General features: G+C 41.6%; 1 protein-coding gene across 2 annotated transcripts; it reads right to left on the reverse strand.

Moving 5' to 3' along the window:
• Nucleotides 1–104: 104 nt before the first annotated feature.
• Nucleotides 105–18667, reverse strand: IDH1 (isocitrate dehydrogenase (NADP(+)) 1). 2 transcript variants are annotated; one of them, XM_061186895.1, is made up of 10 exons: nt 18479–18667; nt 17395–17460; nt 15026–15163; nt 11366–11657; nt 9105–9210; nt 7652–7829; nt 6386–6537; nt 3561–3701; nt 2697–2859; nt 105–1037 (listed from the first exon to the last, which is right to left on the reverse strand). In XM_061186895.1, exons 3-10 carry the CDS (start codon nt 15145–15147, stop codon nt 947–949), a joined length of 1245 nt encoding a protein of 414 aa, XP_061042878.1. In that variant the 5' UTR covers nt 15148–15163; nt 17395–17460; nt 18479–18667; the 3' UTR covers nt 105–946. The 2 variants fall into 2 exon arrangements, with proteins under 2 accessions (XP_061042878.1, XP_061042885.1); XM_061186902.1 differs by lacking the exon at nt 18479–18667 and adding an exon at nt 18322–18339.
• Between the last annotated feature and the right edge of the window lie 227 nt (nt 18668–18894).

Here is an 18894-nt window from a genome sequence, read left to right on the forward strand (position 1 = left end):
ACTCCTTGAGGACAGAGACTTTTTAAAATCAAATTCCTATGGCTAGGACGTAGCCTGGCAACTGAAGTATACTTGATAAATAAAAACTCAGAAGACTACTCATCAGCACTTAATTTTAATTAAAATTGATAGTTTAGATTAAGAACAGGACTAGAATACTGTTTACAATCAACTTCTGAAAAATCACATTTATATAAAGGAAATAAAACAGGTGAGCAGAAGTCCAAGAAAGGTGCAGCTCGTAGTATTGCACGTGGATGAAATACGCTGTTCAGGGTAGCATAATACTTAGGCCACACAAGGCAAGGAGGAGGAGATAAACACAGAGGACAAACCCCCAGTTAGTATTTATTCTGGATTCTCCAGCGAGCTCAAAAATATGTAGTATTTTTGAAACATTCAGCTAGAGCTCTTTACAAGGATGACTGTGTCTTCAACACCTTTTAGTTACAGCCATGCTTTTCATTCCAAGTCATGCGCAAGTTTAACGTACAGCTTCTACCTCACATAATGGGACATCTGTTAAATCAAATCTACCCAGTGCCACAGGCCATGGAAAGTGGGAAAGGGAATGAATTTCTACTTTATACAATTTTAGGGAATAGTACCGTGGCTATAGTTTACCCTTTCAAGCACTCTTCATTTTGGTCATTTATATCAGAACATGAAGAAAAGTGACAGTGAGTACAAATGGACACTAAAAGTAATTCCTAGGCTACTAGTAGAAAATAAAATAAGATTTAAAAAAAGTCCCCTGCCACGTTCACAGAGGTGGCATAACTGTATGGATAAGAAAAAGGCTGTAAACTTATAGAAAAGATAAACTCTGGCTTCTACACAAATTACAGAATTGATTTTGCCTTTACTCTTGAGTGTTATAGAGAAAAATGTAAACCAGTGGACCTAGTTACCAAAAACACACATCCTCCAAAGACGAGGGATGACCTTAAAGTTTGGCCTGAGCTAGTTTTGTCTTCAAGTTTTCTCCGAGTTTATCCATGAACTCAAATGTATTCAAGTAGTCAGAACGCTGCACACTAATAGCAGAGGAAAAAGCAAAGAAGGAAATTTAGTTTGTCTTTGATCTGGTGGCAGGTAGAGGAAAAGTCCGAGACATGCTACTTAAAGTAACATTCTATTTATTTCTAGAAGGAAACTGATTAATGTGAACAAGCTGAAAGTTTATGGCCGATGACTGCGTTCAAGGTTCAAGGGGCTAACCCAGGTTACAGGCAGTCTGAGCAGAGGCTGGGCCACACACACACTCACAGGAGGTTCCTGGCCATGTAGCTCTGAGGGTGAAACTGCCCCAGAGCTTCATTCAGACTAATGCCTGGGACACTGAAATCATCCCACTTCTTATTCCTCATTCTTAAAAATAATAGAACATATCCAGGTACAGTCATGTTTTTACTCATATCCCCACAAAATGTCACATGTCCTCAAAAAAAACCTTTTGTAAAAAATTTATTCCTAAGTATTTTATTCTTTTTGATGCTATCATAAATAGAATATTTCAAATATGTTTTTCAAATATTTCAAAAAAAAAAGTTTTGTTCCCACTGTGAATGTGATGGTTCTTCCATTTCCATTTTTGTTTATTGGTGGTGTAAGGAAAAGCTGCCTTGTTATTGCTTATTTATCTAGTATCCAGCTACCTTAGCCTTTTTTTGTTGAATTGTTTGAATTTTATAGATATATAATTTATAACCTGAAAATAAAGACAATTTCATCACTTCTTTTCACATTAAAAAAAAAAAAAGAAAAGCTTTAGTGCTCTTATTTCTACCTTTGTCTTACTTAAAAAGCAAAAGACAATGGACTGGCTATCTAATCCTGCTAATAGGTGCCTATTCAAATCGGCTTGGAAGTAACAAACTCATAGGAACATTTCAAACACTGTATTCTTGCTGGAAATTTAAGATGAGAAAGATGTAGTGATGGAGTGTATCCCCATTACTGAGGTATACTGACCCTAACAGAGATCTCTGAGGACACATGGATGGGACACGGGACTGGTGTTAAATTTTAGTATTGTTTCTTGATGTGAGTCATAGTAGCCAACTTTGATTGAGGGAGGAATCCCTGATCAGCAGCTGATCCAGCTGGGACACAGGCTACCATGTTCTCAAAAAAGTCCTGGGCGATACATGGGCCCTCAAATATCTGACTGCTGGTTACAGATACTTAAGGAAGGGACTATGATAAACCGGACATCTTATACCTGCACTGCTTACTTTTCTTACTGTAAATTGAAGAAAATAAAGAGGTGGAATAAAATAGTCTTGGGGGTCCCTTTGTTTCTAAATGCCTATAATTTTCTTGTTAAATTAAGCAGAACCTTGCCACCCACTTGATTGTAACTAGATCAGGGGTGAGCAAACTACAGCTTGGCCCATGAACCCAGTCTGGGCTGCAGCCCAGTTCTGTACACAGGGTTTGATTGGAACACTGCCACACCCATTAGCTTTTGTGTCACCACTGATTGCTTTCCTGCCATGGAGGCAAAGTTCAATAATTGCCGTATGTTCTACAAAGCCTGAAATGTTTATTATCTGACAATTTACAGATGTCTGCTGACTCCTAAACCAGATGACAAATACTAATTCATGCAACTCCAAAAAGCACTTGATATTTTGAGTCCAGTGAGGATAAATGGTAATTTGACCACAGAGCTTAGGGCATCTTATACTTACTTGGGTAAACCTTTAATACAAGCAGCCAAGTCCTTGGTCATGAAGCCAGCCTCAATGGTCTCAATACAGACTTCTTCCAAAATCTTTGCAAAGAAGCTGAGGTCTTTATTGTTATCAAGTTTAGCTCTGTGGGCTAAGCCTCTGGTCCAGGCAAAAATGGAAGCTAAAAGAGAGGGAGAAAAAAAAAAGCACACTTCAATCACACTGGTTAGAAATATTCCCAAGTGCCTCAGTTCCCCAAAACTGAACATTTTTTTTGTTTGTTTGTTTAGGTAACTGACTTCATTGGATGCTATCTGCATGAGCTGTAAGTTTTAGGAAAGTTGGAAACATTTTACCAAATTGAAACTTTTAAAAAAACCTGCATTTTTGTAGAGGAAATGTTTTGGATTTTGTTAGACCTTTAAGAAAGCACATATTCAGGGTAGGAATACATGACGCTTAAGGCATTTACGAATTTGGAAAAGGTCACAATCTCTTCTACCTCTTGTCTATATTGGTCTCTTCTCCTCTTTCCAGGCTAGAATCTGTTTTTAAAGTGCTATCCCTAAAACCTAGTTAAAAGGATCTAACAATGTGGCTTTAGATTCTTAGCTACATGTGACATTTCACTGCAGCAGAGGAAAAGGAAAATGCTTGTTGATAACATTCTTCTCTGTAATGAATATTCTCCCACAAACTGGAAAAGCATATATTGTGTATATTTTAAGAAACATATTAAAACAGTTCTTATGAGTAGAGCAAATCAGCTGTTTGGTGATGATTTTATACACAAGGCATTGGGCAGCCAAAGGAACACGTCTGAGCTCCTTTGGAGATTTCTATTCTGGTTGGAAATCAATGTGGCAGCAAACACTATCTTACCAATGGGATTGGTGGATGTCTCCTGTCCTTTCTGGTACATTCGGTAGTGACGTGTTACAGTCCCGTGGGCAGCCTCTGCTTCTACTGTCTTGCCATCTGGACAAACCAGCACACTGGTCATCATGCCAAGAGAGCCATAACCTATGAGTGGCAGAACATGAAGTATGGGATTCAACTGCATGAAGAGCACTGGGTCTCCCAGAGATGAGAGAAAATGACTTCGTCTTGACAGGTCTCAGTGAGCAAAATAAACATGAGCACGTGGAGTCACCAGTAATTCTTCTGCCTTTCAGAAAAGGCTGTGCTTCTTCCTCACTTATCTACCTCAGAGGCACCTGCTCCATGATGAAGAACTCATGGTCTGACTGCCGGCATTCCACCCTAGTTCCGTGACTCCCTAACTACTGTGGCTCAGTTTTCTTACCTGTAAAATGGGAATAGTAGAAACACCTACTTCATAGGGTTGTTGTGAGAATTAGATGAATATGCATACGTTCGTGAATATATATGAAGAGAATACATATTCCTGTTCCTTAGACTAGTACCCGCCACAGAGTAAGAGCTCAATATATTACTGTCATGCTTATGTGCAGATACTCTGCTGTTCCAGGAAAATAAAGATTAATGAGTTGTCTCCTGCCATCAAGCTGCTCACAGGCTCATGTGGGACTGGGAAGAGAAAGCTGATTAAAAACAGAATGGGATAGGGCTTCCCTGGTGGCGCAGTGGTTAAGAATCTGCCTGCCAATGCAGGGGACACGGGTTCAAGCCCTGGTCCGGGAAGATCCCACATGCTGTGGAGCAACTAAGCCCGTGCGCCACAACTACTGAGCCTGCGCTCCAGAGCCCGTGAGCCACAACTCCTGAAGCCCGCGCACCTAGAGCCCGTGTTCCGCAACAAGAGAAGCCACTGCAATGAGAAGCCCACGCACTGCAATGAAGAGCAGCCCCCACTTGCCGCAACTAGAGAAAGCCTGCACGCAGCAACAAAGACCCAACACAGCCAAAAATAAATAAATAAAATAAATAAATTAAAAAAAAACACAGAATGGGATAGATCCAAGCACCTCCCACTCGCCCGTGCTCTCTTTCACAGCCTCCCCAGAATGACTCTATTCTGTGGTTTCCTATTCAGAGAACCACATTACAACTTTTAAGTCCATACAATTGATTTTTCTTCTTTTTTCTTTTTTTACACTCGAATTCAAAGAACACTTTTCTCCATTTTTGCTACCTCCCAATAACACCTGTGGAGTTAATAATGTGAATTTATAATAGGCTGCTACTTTGTTTGTTTGAGAGTAAGTAAATAAACACTTTTTAAACTCATCTTTGAGTACAATGGCAATTTCTGTGCTGAATTAGCAGCTCCTTTCCTATCACTGTGTCACTGTGTTGGTATGAGGCTTTAGTAGAGTCGCAAATATTCATTGATTGGAGACGTTTAGGGCCATATCCACAGTGAATGTGTCTATCTATTTATATTAGGAGACACTAGTTGGTACCACTGTCAAAACTGAGGACAGAAACAAAATGTTTGGTGTGATAGTTCATGCCTCTAGAGAAGAATGAACGTAAGAACAGCTCGGCTGCCTTTTAATCTGTTTAGCTACGTTGAGGTCACCTTTATCTACAGGCGCTGCTCAGACACAGAGCCTTGGTTCCAGGTGTCTTATCGGTGCACTGCTGGACACTGCAATTCCACATCCCTATTTTGAAGTCCTTTGAACCTCCATAACTTGACAATTATATTGGAGATACCCCTCCAGATACCCTCTTCTTATTGCCATGAGGACATTTAGAAATGATGGAATGATTTGGGTCCCTTTCTAAGAACTCTGATTACCAGGAAGCTTTTTTACGCACCACAGAATCACCACAAAGCAACACTCCTTCCTCTGCTGCATTCAATATAAACGATTGTGAGGACTTAAGAGAAACAGAAGGAGGGTAAAGAAGGAGAACTGGGTAACTCATTTATCTGACATAAAAGTTATCTTTAACCAGGCAGATTTACTGCTTTTCAAACTGATAGGAGATGATTAACTTTTCATAAGAGAAAGAAAAAGTAGTACTTCCTGGGGAAAAGCAAACATAATAATTAAAGCTACCACAAACATTCATAGGGGCAAATTCAGTTTACACAGCTACCCTGAGTAATTGAAGTTGGAGGGCAACTTGGTGCCGAGGAAATCAGGGAAGGGAGCATTTTTGCTCATTTGGTCCTTATCTCTGGCATGAAGCTCCTGGTTCCTGGAATTTCTGTGAAGAGCCCGGGGCTTCTTTGCTCAATTCTGTGTGTTTCAAGCTAAGCAGTAAACACATGTGTCTTACATGGTGACAGAAGAGCCGTCAAGGCTGGCAAAAGGGGCATGATTTGTAACTGTCTCCAGATGAATGGGCTCTCGGAGGGAGGCCCCTCGCTTAGCAGACAACCCTGGGCCCTCCTTGCCTGAGTACCCTAGCTTTTTACATTGTCATCAGAAGACAGATAAGGGTCGGGAGTGGTTTTCAGATCGGGCCGCTGGGCTACCGTTGGAGGCAGGGAAGCTTCAAGCAGGGAAAGGGCTGAGACATGAGCTGTGCCAGCCTCTGAGGCTGGAGCCGGGAATCTCGTCCCTGCCAGAAGTCGCCTACCCAGTCTGAGCTTAATTTCCTCATCTGTCAGCTGAGAAGATGGACCTGGACGCCTTGCGGTGTTAACATTTCATGACTTTTAGCAGCAAAGGGCTATAGAATCCCCCTTCCTGCGCCAGAGAGCTAGCAGGGCACGACCTGTCTGCTGCAGGCCAAGCCCACCTCCACTTGGTTCTCCAGCTCCTTACCTTGGGCCACGGAGTCCGACTGCACATCCCCATCATAGTTTTTACAGGCCCAGATGAAGCCTCCCTCTGATTTCATAGCTTGGGCCACCATGTCATCTATGAGCCTGTGCTCATACCAGATATTCTGAGCTTCAAACTGAGATTTGTACTGCCTGAGAAACAAGAAAGAAAAGAGAACAACGGACAAAGAAAACTGGTTTTGTTGGGATACCATGTGCCTCTCCAAAGGAGTCGGGGTGGGGTTGGAAGCAGCACAGTTTAGTTGAAGCAACACAAATTTGGGAACCAGACAGACATGGGCTCAAATCTCTGCCCACTCATTTTCTAGTTGTGAAACCCCAATTTCCCCTTCTGCAAGGGTGATTTCATCCACTCTGCAGAGATGTGAGAATTAAGCAAGACGGTGGAATGTTCCAAGTACTACTTTTACAGTTTTCAATACACCACTAATGAGATTCATGAGATTCAGCTTACTTTAAGAATGTAATCGGGGAGAAAAAGACTACTTTACTGCTCAGTATCATTCAGGAAACTAGGACAGCTTCTAGGTTTGATATAGATAGGTAGTAGACAGAGAATTAAAATGTCTCAGGAAAGATACCTAAAATCCTAGCCCTGGCCTGAATGCTTGTATCTAAAAGGGAGGAATGCCACCTTAAAAGTCATCAAGTGCTCAGGTAGTGTTGAACACAAAGTTGTTATAAATGTAGACTTAAGTTCCAATGACTCCACTAAAGCAGAGTTTTATTTATTTTTAATAAAATCAATCAATCAATCAATTAATTAATTTAAACTTTTTGGCCCACGGCTTATGGGATCTTAGTTCCCCGGACCAGGGATTGAACCCCTGCCCTCGGCAGTAAAAGCGTGGAGTCCTAACCACTGGACCACCAGGGAATTCCCAAAAGCAGAGTTTTAAATCATAACAGTGGGCTTCAGAAAGAATGGAAATGGGCCCAAACTCAAACTCACACCCATGAAAAATCAGAACTTTCTATCACTAACAGGGTACCTTTACTCACACATTAAATAACTCTGACCCTGAAGAAAATAAACGTGGGGCCTTTATCTGAGAACACATTTCCCTTCTAAAAGCAATTTAAGAGTTTCGTTTCACTCCTGTTAAATCTCAGTTTTGTCCTTATCTTAATGGGATAGTGATGGTTTTCACTCAATTTGTCCCACAATCAAAGGGATAAGCATACAAATTCTATATTATAAATGCCAGCTTATGTGACAAAAAAGAAGAAAAAGAACTGTAGTTACTTGTCATATATCTCCTGAAAGATGTCTTTAAAACGTCCATCATATTTCTTTAGAATAGTGTTTTTGGTGCTCAGATACAAAGGCCAATTCTTAGACAGAGCCATCAGGAAAGAACTGTGTGCAAAATCTTCAATTGCCTTATCTTGATTGTACATCCCCATGGCAACACCACCACCCTCTGTGGGGGGACAACAATGAGGGAAAAAAGAAAGGTAAACAGGGTATAGTTGTAACAAGTCTATATACACCCACCACCCCCAAAACACCCAATTCCCGGCTCTCATGTCTGAGTCCAGGCTTCAAACTTCAATATTCCATGAGTTCTTGAGACACATAATCGGAGGAAAGTCAGTTCTAGGTAAGGACATTCTAACTTGTTCTGAAAGGGCAACATAAATGAGAAAAACATGGTCTTTAGGATTCTAAAGTTCTACCAAAAGCTGCTGATACGAACCAGAAATACACTCAAGAGGTGAATAATTTTTAAACTCTCTTTTCATACTTTAAAATTTTCAAGCATGTTTTTTAAACTCTAAGTGTGAACTCAATCCTTAGCTACTGAGAAAACTTTGCATTTCAAATACTGGATGAAAATTCTTGTAATTTCCTGGTGGATACTGAAAGTTCATTCTGTCATTGGTAGCAATAATTACGCTCCATGTAATCACTGGTGTTTCACAGCTCTTATTGTTTGAACTTTGTTATTACTGAAAGCTAGAACTTGAATCTGTGCCACCGCCCAGGGCCAGCTTGGGCTGAGGATGTTAGAGCTGCTGAAACTGGCAGAACTAGATTCCATTAAAATGATATGATTTAGAGGAGGCAAGGAAAACAACAGCTAGGTAAGTTTTGAGGTTTTGTTTTTGTGAGTGCTTTTAGCAAACTCAACAGTGGAGAAAGAAGGTCCTCTGTTCTTTCAACAGCTTTTGGGAGGGATTTGCCATAATGGACCTTAGAAGCAGCAGGATGGGGGGAAAGAAGAGGCAAAAAAACCAAACATTCCACTTTCACAGAACAAATACACAGAAGGACAAGAAGAAAACTTCAGCAAATAAATAATGCAGCCATTTTCAAATACAAACCCTACCAGAGCCAAACGGCAGGATTACATGACAGGCGATTTGGGGCTATTAATGTTTAATTTGTATAATTTGTGCACAACAGACTCCTGTCAACCTTCCCTCCATGTTTTAAGAGAGACGCATAATTATCTACTTGCATTTCCAATTATCTATATGCATTTCCAATTAAGTGGCTAGTTCTTTTTATGCCTTTAGCAATGCCACAGGAAGCCATGGCACTGATTTTGAGTCCTATGGAAATGTTGTAGATTCAGGTTGTATTTTTAGGCAGCCACACAATTTTCACAGAACTTTAAAAAACCAGCAATAACGCTGTCTAAATGATCTGCTAAAAAAATGAAAGATGTAGCTCATGGTGGACTTACACATACCTGTGAAGTGATGTACTAGGTATGTCGTTTTGGGGGATCCATCGCTCGGCGTGTAGGATATCTCTACTTTTCCAGGCCCCGGGACAACAAAATCAGTTGCTCTGTACTGTATGGGGGAAAAAAGGTATATTAAAAAAACAAAAACAAAAAACCCCCCCACAAAAACCCAAAACTGTCCTAGCTAGTTAGTGGTAGTACACATTAGAAATCAATATTTATCAGGCGCCTACCATGCATGGGGCAGTTTTCTGAGTTCAGATATGGGTATGAGAGAGAATAACAAAGTATTTCCCCTTATGAAGCTTACGACCTAGCAAAGACATACAAAAGAAGTAACATTAGAGCTTTCAAATGTCAAAAGGGGGCACAGATAAAAAATGCTATTGGAAGACAGAGGAAGAGGAATGACTATAACCTGGAGGTCAAGGAAGTCTTCCTATAGGGAGATAATATACTAGCTGTAGCACTGAAGATGATGATGCCAATGGCAATGCCTGGTTCTCAGTATATGACATACTGTAAGTGATTAACTTGTATCCCTTATTACCTCATTTGATTCTTCCATCAATCTTACAAGGGAGGAACTGTGATGTAGTGGAAATAATGCATCTAGGGTCAAAAGACTCGGGATCTGGTCCTTGGACCTTCAGGACTCGGTCTCTTCATGGTAATCACTGCTACTAATGCCCAGCCCAGGACCTTTCCACATGAAGCAATCATTCTGAAAGCAGCTGCCAACAGGCTGACAACCCTTAGGAAAGGGCCTTTGGAGGACAGCTACCTTTGTCATGGGTATGGAAAATGTGCCCAGCCCACACTAGGCTTATGTCAACCTTTGCTGCTTTGTATCTTCTTCAATGGCTTAGATTAGAATACTTTCAGAGTCAGGTACCAGCTGATGCCAGCCAAACCTATTTGTCTACATTTGTGTAGAATAATACTAATGACAGCTGGTAGAAAAGCTGTCAGATAACTATACAGATTAAATATCTACTCTATGCAGAATATTTCTGACATAGAAAGTCCTTCACTATGGGTGGTAATTGATTCCCATTTCTCAAAAGGCAGAAACCGAGGCACCAAAGTACAATAAATGCTTTCTAGAGGTTTGGAATTTTCAATCTAGACTTTAATAAATAGAATGACCATTCTTCCAGGTGATTGATGCCAAAATAATAATTAAAAAAAAAAAAGAAAGGAAAAGGACATCATTGAACTCGTAAGAACTTAAGAGTGGTGTTCCCAGGATTAGTGAGCTTGTAGCACTCCCATCTACATCCCCTCTCCTGGGTCTCTGAGAGGTATCTGTGAAGGGACTGGCCAGGATGAAGGGATAGTCTGAGCCACACAGTAGAACAAAGTGAACTACCCCTCAAGGACTGACCTGGTGACCCTGCCCCCAGGAACGGAGAGTGGTCTGTTCTATCCATACTATTTTTAAGGACGGCTACATCAAAGCCTCTGGGCGTCAGCATCAGGGAGTCTTGTTTTTAAGGTTCTTTTAAGACATAAGCTGCTTTCTATGAAAGTCTAAAACTTCAGTTTCAACACAGAACTTTTATTTTGTTTAGTTGGCAATTTTTGTTTAATTTGGCAAAAAGCCTACTTGTATAGAAGTACAGAAACTATACTTTTTTTTTCCCAAGCAGGAAGGGAATGTTTTAAAGAGACTGTTTTCAACTGCTGAGTCAGTTTTTCCTTTTATGCATGAAACGATCATGTTTAATATAATCTTTGGTAGTTCTCAACTCTGTCTGCACATTAGAATCACCTGGGGAGCCTTAAAATGCCATGGAATTCAGATTTAGCTGGTGTAGGGTGGGACTCAGGCACTGGAATTAAAACAAACAAAATTTTTTTAAAACGCGAAGCAAAATAAAACAAACACCAAAAAACCTGTAAAGGGACCTTACTGTACAGCCACAGGGTTTGGCTGAACCACTGATTTGGCCGAACCACAGGAAACTATCTAAATAAAAATGTCTACATCATATGGTTTAATCTAATAAAAAGATAAGGAAGAAAAAACATGCCTGAAAAAAATCATTTGTGTTGAGACAGGTACCTATCTGTAAGTTTATCTGTATTTACTTTTATCTAAATGTATACATATATTCATTTCTCAATTCTGTACCTCAATTAATGGGAGTAGATAAGATAAAATAAAGATAAGAATAAAGCACATATAAATCAGAACTGCTGGGCAGTCAAAGCCCGTGAAAAAAGAATATGGAAAATCAAGTTAGGCCAACAACACTTACTTGATCGCCATAAGCATGACGACCTATGATGATGGGTTTTACCCATCCACTCACAAGCCGGGGGATGTTTTTGCAGATAATAGCTTCTCTGAACACAGTGCCACCCAGAATATTTCGGATGGTGCCATTTGGTGATTTCCACATTTGTTTCAACTTGAACTCCTCCACCCTCTTCTCATCGGGGGTGATGGTGGCACACTTGACACCAACGTTGTACTTCTTTATAGCTTCTGCAGCATCCTTGGTGACCTGGTCATTGGTGGCATCGCGATTCTCTACGCCTAAATCATAGCTGGGAGGGGAAAACTGTAAGCGTAACTTTCCAGGCAAACCGACAGGAGATTGAGGGTACTCCTATTCTATCCCCATGTACCACTCTGTGCATGGTGATGGCATGCAGGGCCTGCCCTGCAGAAAGTGAAGACTCCATATGTACCCAAATCTGCCAAGTTTTAGCATTAGTGTATCCTAGACACAGAAGATGGCTGCCAACTAAAAAAAAGCACCAAGAAAGGCTGGACTGCTAGGCCACGCATGCCTCCCCGTGTTGTGGGAAGCTGTCTAGAAGGAAACTAAATGGAAACCACTGCGCTCTGCCCTGCTGCCTGCTCTTCACCATAGAGGCAATAATAGCACACCAGCCACCTTTCTGCAGACTGCCTTCCGCTGCACGATTAACATAAGAATGCAAGCCCAAACATTAATTTTCCCTTAGTAAATACTGTGCTCTAAAAATAAAGGGGCCAGAGGGTTTAAAGGGTTTCTAGTATTTTGGCATTGAAGTGTTGGAGTTACAGATGAGACGGACACTGCCAGAAAAAGCTAATGACCCCTTCATTAATGACAATTAGTCATATGAAGAACCTTTCCCTAAACCTTGGGCAAATCTCTTTCTTCTGGAAACAAGCCTGCAGTTTATAGAATAAGTAATGGAATCCAGCAGTGGTTTTATATACCCCAGTGAATTATAGCTTAATACACACCAACACCCAGACTGCAGGTTATTCAGAGCAGGAAAGAATGCTGGTTGTCCGTGAAGTATAGAAAAAGACTGTAAAGCTTTATTTAAAGTATGTAATAGTTTGTCAAAAGCAGGAAAAACAAAACAGTAATGAACAGTTTATTTTGTTCTCCAAGGCTTTAAAAATTTTCCAAATTTTTTCAGCTTTCAAAACTTGCTGAACCATTAAGCCTCTAGATTTCTCCCTTCAGTTCCTGTATTTTCCTTTCCTTAGATATCCCAACTTGTGATGGAAATGCAAAAGGGAATCCAATCTTACAATGTATTTCCAAATAAAAATAATTCCAAATTGCTTTGACTGTTTTGGCTTCCTCCCTCCCCTTGAGGGTGTATCGTGCATTTGCATTAAGCAGACCTTCCTTCTTAGTCTTGTAAGGGGTCTTGATGACCCACTACTTGCTTTGTACGCACAGATGCGGATTGTGTGTAAACTGTCAATACATCATTTGACGTACAACCCTTTACTCAAAAACTTCCTTAACTGCTCTTTGACCTCTAGCGGGCAGAACAGTCCTCAGAGCTTTCTGAAAGACTGTCTCCTGGGTTATAATCCTCAAGTTGGCATGAATAAAATTTTCCATTTCTTTCTTAGATCGATTATTGGTTAATTTTTTTTTCATCGACACTTACAAAGCCACTGACATTCTTATGGTTTAGGGAGTGCTCAATATCTATAAATGTCTACTCCTAACTCAAACAAGCAGTGTGGTCAGCAGTATTTATGTTCGTAGGAAACATTTTTCATCAGAAGAACCTGCCAGCAAATTAGTGGATTTTTTGCTTCTCTTCTTAACATTTCTAAGCGAAAAGAATGAATAAATGGCCTCGATTACTGCCTAGCCAACAGAAAATAAAACAAATGAATCGCTCCACTCCCCTCAAAAAGAACCAATCATGTAATAATAATAGCAATTTTGGAACAACTTACACTTGTTTAAGTCTCCAAAAATTCTTTAGTCTTTAGCCAGTGACTCTTTGCCTTCTAGGCATAATGACTGTCCTTTAAAACTCCGTATGCCTCTATACTAAAGAAGTTCAAAACCATCTTTGCAGCTACTATACTGGGAAGAGCTCTGCAAGTTGTCATGTAAAGTGTTTGTAAAATGCTTCTTTAACCACTTGGATGATGGTTTAAAAGCGTCATTTCCTGTGTGTTTGGTGGACCTCTGCAGATATTTGCTCCCTCCCTCTCATGGCTGCAATATAGATATTATCAACACCTTAGGCTTAGAATAATTAAAAAGGGCATTTAATGACAACATGTGAATTAAATGTCTACACCCAAGCAAATAACAGGTCCTCAGGACAGTCTGAGGAATAATTCTGGGTCAAGGCAAACACACTTACAGTTGCCAATAGTTTGGCTGAAACGTGTTGTTCAACATATTACCCTGCCAGTCTTCAGCCACTCCACCCCTGTGAAAATTCTGTCTCTACCTAGTCCAAATGTACAAGGAGCATGAGAAAATGTATGAAAAACATAGGGGGAAAAAAAAATGAAAGAATTCTATAGAGATTTTCATATCTGTCTCCAAATGCTTTTAATACAGGGCAAAGGCTCCAATCTCCAGGACACAAATGGTTTAGGGAACTTCTGAAAGGTCGGGGTTGTATTAGATAATGTCAAGAATTCTTTCTGTGCTACAATTGTATGAAAAGGGTAAAAGACAAGGAATGAAAAGGTAGCAAGGCCCACTGACTAGTTAAGTAGAGTGACAGAAAATACACTAACCTTCTGAAAGGACAAAATTGTGTTAACTACATTCTTTACCGATTAACAGAGCATGTAGCTCTATTATTTTCCCCTCCGCAAATAATGCCTCGTGCTGCTCTTGGCCACTGATTTATTACAAATAAAACCCTCACAGGAAATAGAGGCTTGGAAAGACCTGAGAATTACTTTGTTGCCATCATAATTCTTCTCTTCTGAAAAATGACAACTTCAGTGTTTCTAGTATTATGTTAAAATTAAAATAGAAGATTCATTTGCATATATATTTGAAACCCAGTTCCCCTAAAATCGAATTCCCTGAGTTTATGATTAATCTCTCTATCTGAAACTTTATCCCCTTGCTGGTCCCCTCTGACCTCAATCCTGTGCTAATTTAACACTAAAAAACCAGAATCAAATGACTGAAATTGCTATTATAGACAACATTGTTAATGACTAAAATTGCTGTTGTAGATATCATCAGTTACTACAAACTCAGGTTGTTTCTCCAGGTCAAGATGAGCTAACAGACCCCCAAGCCATGAACCACCTGGCCAGAGAAGGTAAACAGGACACATTCTGACCCACTGAAACTAACATTTAAGAAATGTCACAGAAATTTCACAAGCTTCTCAGTTCTTCCCCTTTAAGAATAACCCCAACTCAAAGACGAATTTGGAGTGGATCTGAGACTTGTCTCCCACTCCCTTCTTGGCGCCCTGCAAATAAACCCTTACTTTGCTGCAAACACCTACTGTCAGAGTTTGGCTTTCTGCACCAGGGGCACACCAGTTACACATTCATTTGCATATAAGCTCACCAAAAGCTTTATACACAAGATACAGTGGTATCTATGTAAAAAAGCGACTTATACCCTGAAATCACATATGCTTTCTGACTTCGCTGCTTGGCAGAGTGATTCATTTACCTGTGCAGGTCCAATTCCACATAGGGAAAAATAAGTTTCTCTTTAATCAACTCCCAAATGATTCGTGTCATTTCATCTCCTTGCATCTCTACTACAGAACCGCCTTGGATTTTTTGAGACATTTTGACTTCAATAAACCTTCAAGAGGAAAAATGATAAGACACATATCTCATCATTTGCCTCATTACCATGTAAAAACAAAATACAATTTGGTGACTACTAAAAGAACAATTCATAACAGCATGATTGCATAAAAAGCTAATAATAACAATTACATTAACCATTAGAATTGAATACATTCGCTGTATAAAGCATTGTGTTACGTGCTTTTTGTGTGGTTTCTGAATCAACACTCACAACAACCCTGTAAGATGGAAATTATTTTTCCATTCTACTTTGCTAAAAGAAAAAAAAGCTTTCGCAAGGCCATCCGGCTGGAGGGTCGGGGAGCCTGAGCCTGTCACATGCCCTTAATAATGTAATCATTATTCTTGACTGTTGGTTTGTCCTATAAAATGAGATTATTTCCACAATATCATGTTTATTTGAAAACCTCTATCCAACTCCTCATTTTACTGGGCCCTCAAGAGGAGCAGAATGACGTGTGCTACTATTTCCCCTCTTTTAAGAGGCTGTTTTGGTTAAAACAACTATCCTTGAGGAGATTCAACAAGTTCTAGCGCGACCCATTTTAAAGAAACTTTAATTAAGTCCTTTTAAAAGTGAAAGATGAAGAATTCCAGGTGGAACTATATTTTCCTAGAGACAATAATGGATATTGGGGATGTCACACTGAATACAAAGTGATTTCTCAGTTAGAGAAATCTGTACGTATAGAGAAGGACTACTGTCCAGGACATGCCCCTGTCCTGTCCTCAGTATCCCAACTCCTGGACTGTTCTTCAGGCTGTTAGTGGGCAAAGGCAAGCTGCCAGTGGGTGGAACAGGGGATTGGAATTGTTCCAGGAAGAGGTGTCTTCCTGGGATGTGGGCGGATGCCAGATAGAAATCAATCTGATTCCCAGAGAGGGCAGGGGTACACCCTTTGGATGAGGCTTAAAGAAAGGCATGTTTCCTGAGAGGCAGAGGAGGCCCTGAGCCTGCTAAAGGTTCCCTTTCATGGTGCTCTAATGGAAACTTTCTTTTTTCCCCCTAGCAACATAACTGCAGATTGCTTTTATTCTTTTAAGTTATGGCTGAGGACTGGAAGTCAGGAGAACTGACTAAAAAAATTATGAAGTAAGAGGCCTGTACACAGTATTTCTTAAAAAGTTAAGCTAAAGTAATTAGGCCTTTAAATTTTAAAACGTAATGATTAGTAGACTGTGAGCTTCAGTTCCTCACCACAAGCCAGGATATATTCCTAACCCCTAGGCCCATTTTCACTTCCTAATTTCTAACTCTGGGATCCTGCTTATTAGTATTTAGGAGGTTCCCTAGACCATTACTGGGGAACCATCTGGAACTCAACTAGAATAAAAAAGTGAACAAACTGGTGTGAATGAGTCAGCTACTTCCCATTTGTAATTTCAAGGATAATTTAAAGTACAGCTTAAAGTGTATGATTTAGTCATGCTGATCCCACTGTCACATCTGTCTTTGTATTTAAAATAAAGGTCATATATCATACTTGAAATTTCAATAATGAGTGATGATGTTTTTTAGTTAATTATTTTCTTCTCAATTGAAACAAACACTTTCTGCAGTAATCTTTCTATATTTCATAATGCATAACTGAAACATTTCAAGTTTTCTTCACGTTACTTATCCATTACATTTTTACTATCGTTTCACTAAAAATGTGAAGCTTTATTGTAGACCCTGGCTTACTACAATGTAGCACACTATTTTATTTCTCCTAGATTTGAATTCCATGCGGTGAGCATTAGACACCACTGAATTCACTTTCTACCCTAGTCCCTCAGATTTTCTGTCTCCACCCAAACCCTGACTTCAGAAGGAAGGCCTTTTCCAACAAGCCAGTTAATTTATTCTGAAAGCAGCTGAATTCCAATCTCCTGACACACATGTGCAATGCTAGAAAATAAACCTGGACTAATACAAAGTAGTTTAAGAAAAAAGAGCTGCTCACCTTGTTTAATTTTATTTTCATTATTCCCAAATTTTTAGCCACATTTTTTGGGGGGCTGAGTTCATAAACTACATTAATTTCTGGGCAAAACCCCCCAAAAAACCAGTCTCTTGCAGAGAAGACTAGACTGAAAGAAACAAGGAAGCAAGTGCAATTTATTGCTGGAAATATTCCTGACTCACTCCCTTGCAGTGGCTCCGACTACTTCCAAGATCTCCAAGACCAATTAAACGCAGTATTGCCATATCAAAGAATGGAAGAAATTGCTAATTCTCACCTTTACAACTTCTAATCACCCCAACACCTCTCAATCTTTCAGACTCAGCTGAGTGCAGTTTATCTCCTAAAACAAATCAAAAAAGGGAAGAGAAAGGTAAAGTACAAGGCACTCCTGTCAGGAGAATTTAGCTGATTTCAGTACGGGCCAGGCAGCCCGGTTTGTCTGGTTTAAAGTACAGTGCTGAGTGTACACAGGGGGGGCAAAGGGCAGTTTTAGGTCCGCAGGCACCTTTCAAATAAAGTAAATATCTCTGCACACACTGGAGGGTGCGCCCGTGGGGAGTCCCGGGTTCGTCGTCCGTTAGCTAGTCTTGGGGTTTGCACGTCCCTAGGGGACGCTGTGACCAGCGGACTCTTGGCCTGCATGCGTCTTTGGGGCCATTGTGCAAGAGGGCTGCAACCGAAGCTGGCTCGGTTTCTCCTTCCAGGTCTCCACGCCCGCCCCTTCCCTCCCAGGTGCCGGGACCTTTAAAACCCGGGCGCCAGGAGCAGCCCGAAGGACGCCTCCCCCAGAACTCGAGATGCCGGCGGCGGCGTGGTTTCCTCCACCCTCACTCCGCCCCCGACCGCCACCAGGTGGCCTAGCGAACGCCCCTCGCCGCCCCCTTTCAGGATCCCCAGGCGGACGCATCCAGCTAGCCGCACCGCCAGTCCCAGCCGCCCAAGTTCGATGCACACGCCCAAGTCCTCCAGCTCCCGAGGCCGCACGTTTTCTTCCCCGTAAACCCAAGACTTCGTCTTCCACGCGTCCCTGCATCCTCCCGCCCCGATTGTCCTTTCTGTTGCAGACCTGGCCTTCCGTCTGTCATGGCATGCAACCTTCCGCCGCCCAGTTTTCGTCCTCCCTTGCCTAAGAGCGGACCTTCTACACATCCAGGTATCCAGCACCTTCTTCCTCCCCATTTCCTTTTCCCACGCCCAATACCTGGATTTTTTCCCCTGCCTTGCTTCCACGACTCGCCGCTAAGTTGCCCCTACCATACCCAAGATCTGAGCTTCCTTCCTTTTTCCCACTCCAGCTATTGACAGAGCCTCCCCACAAAAGCCAGGGGCCGGAGACGCCCCTCGAAGCCTGCGGTTACCTGCAGGAGAAGGTACGCTGGCGATGACCCGGGAACGCCACAGCCCTCACACGCTTAACCCCACAAGCGCACACTCTGGCAATCCCAGCTGCACTCCAGCTGTTTCGGTTTCTGACACGGCCTCCGCAGAAACCGAGAGCTGAAACCGCGGCGCTTCCAGGCTTTTGTCCCGACCCAGGCCCGGCCCCCTCAGTCCACCTCCCGGAGCTCCGCCCCTGCCCCGCCGCCAATCGCCGCGCGCTGACCCGCTGAGATGGGCGGGGCCAGGGGCCAGGGGCGGGTCCCGGAAGGCTAGGTCGAATTCCGCGGCGAATTCCAAGCGCTCGCGGTGGGGAAGGCCTTGCAGCGCCTTTGGAGTCGGCCTCCACTCCTCTACGGCGGAAAGACGAGATTGCCACCTGCAGGCTGGGGAGCAG

This window comes from Eubalaena glacialis, chromosome 1 (genome assembly GCF_028564815.1).
Source record: "Eubalaena glacialis isolate mEubGla1 chromosome 1, mEubGla1.1.hap2.+ XY, whole genome shotgun sequence".
In the NCBI taxonomy this organism is placed as follows: domain Eukaryota; kingdom Metazoa; phylum Chordata; class Mammalia; order Artiodactyla; family Balaenidae; genus Eubalaena; species Eubalaena glacialis.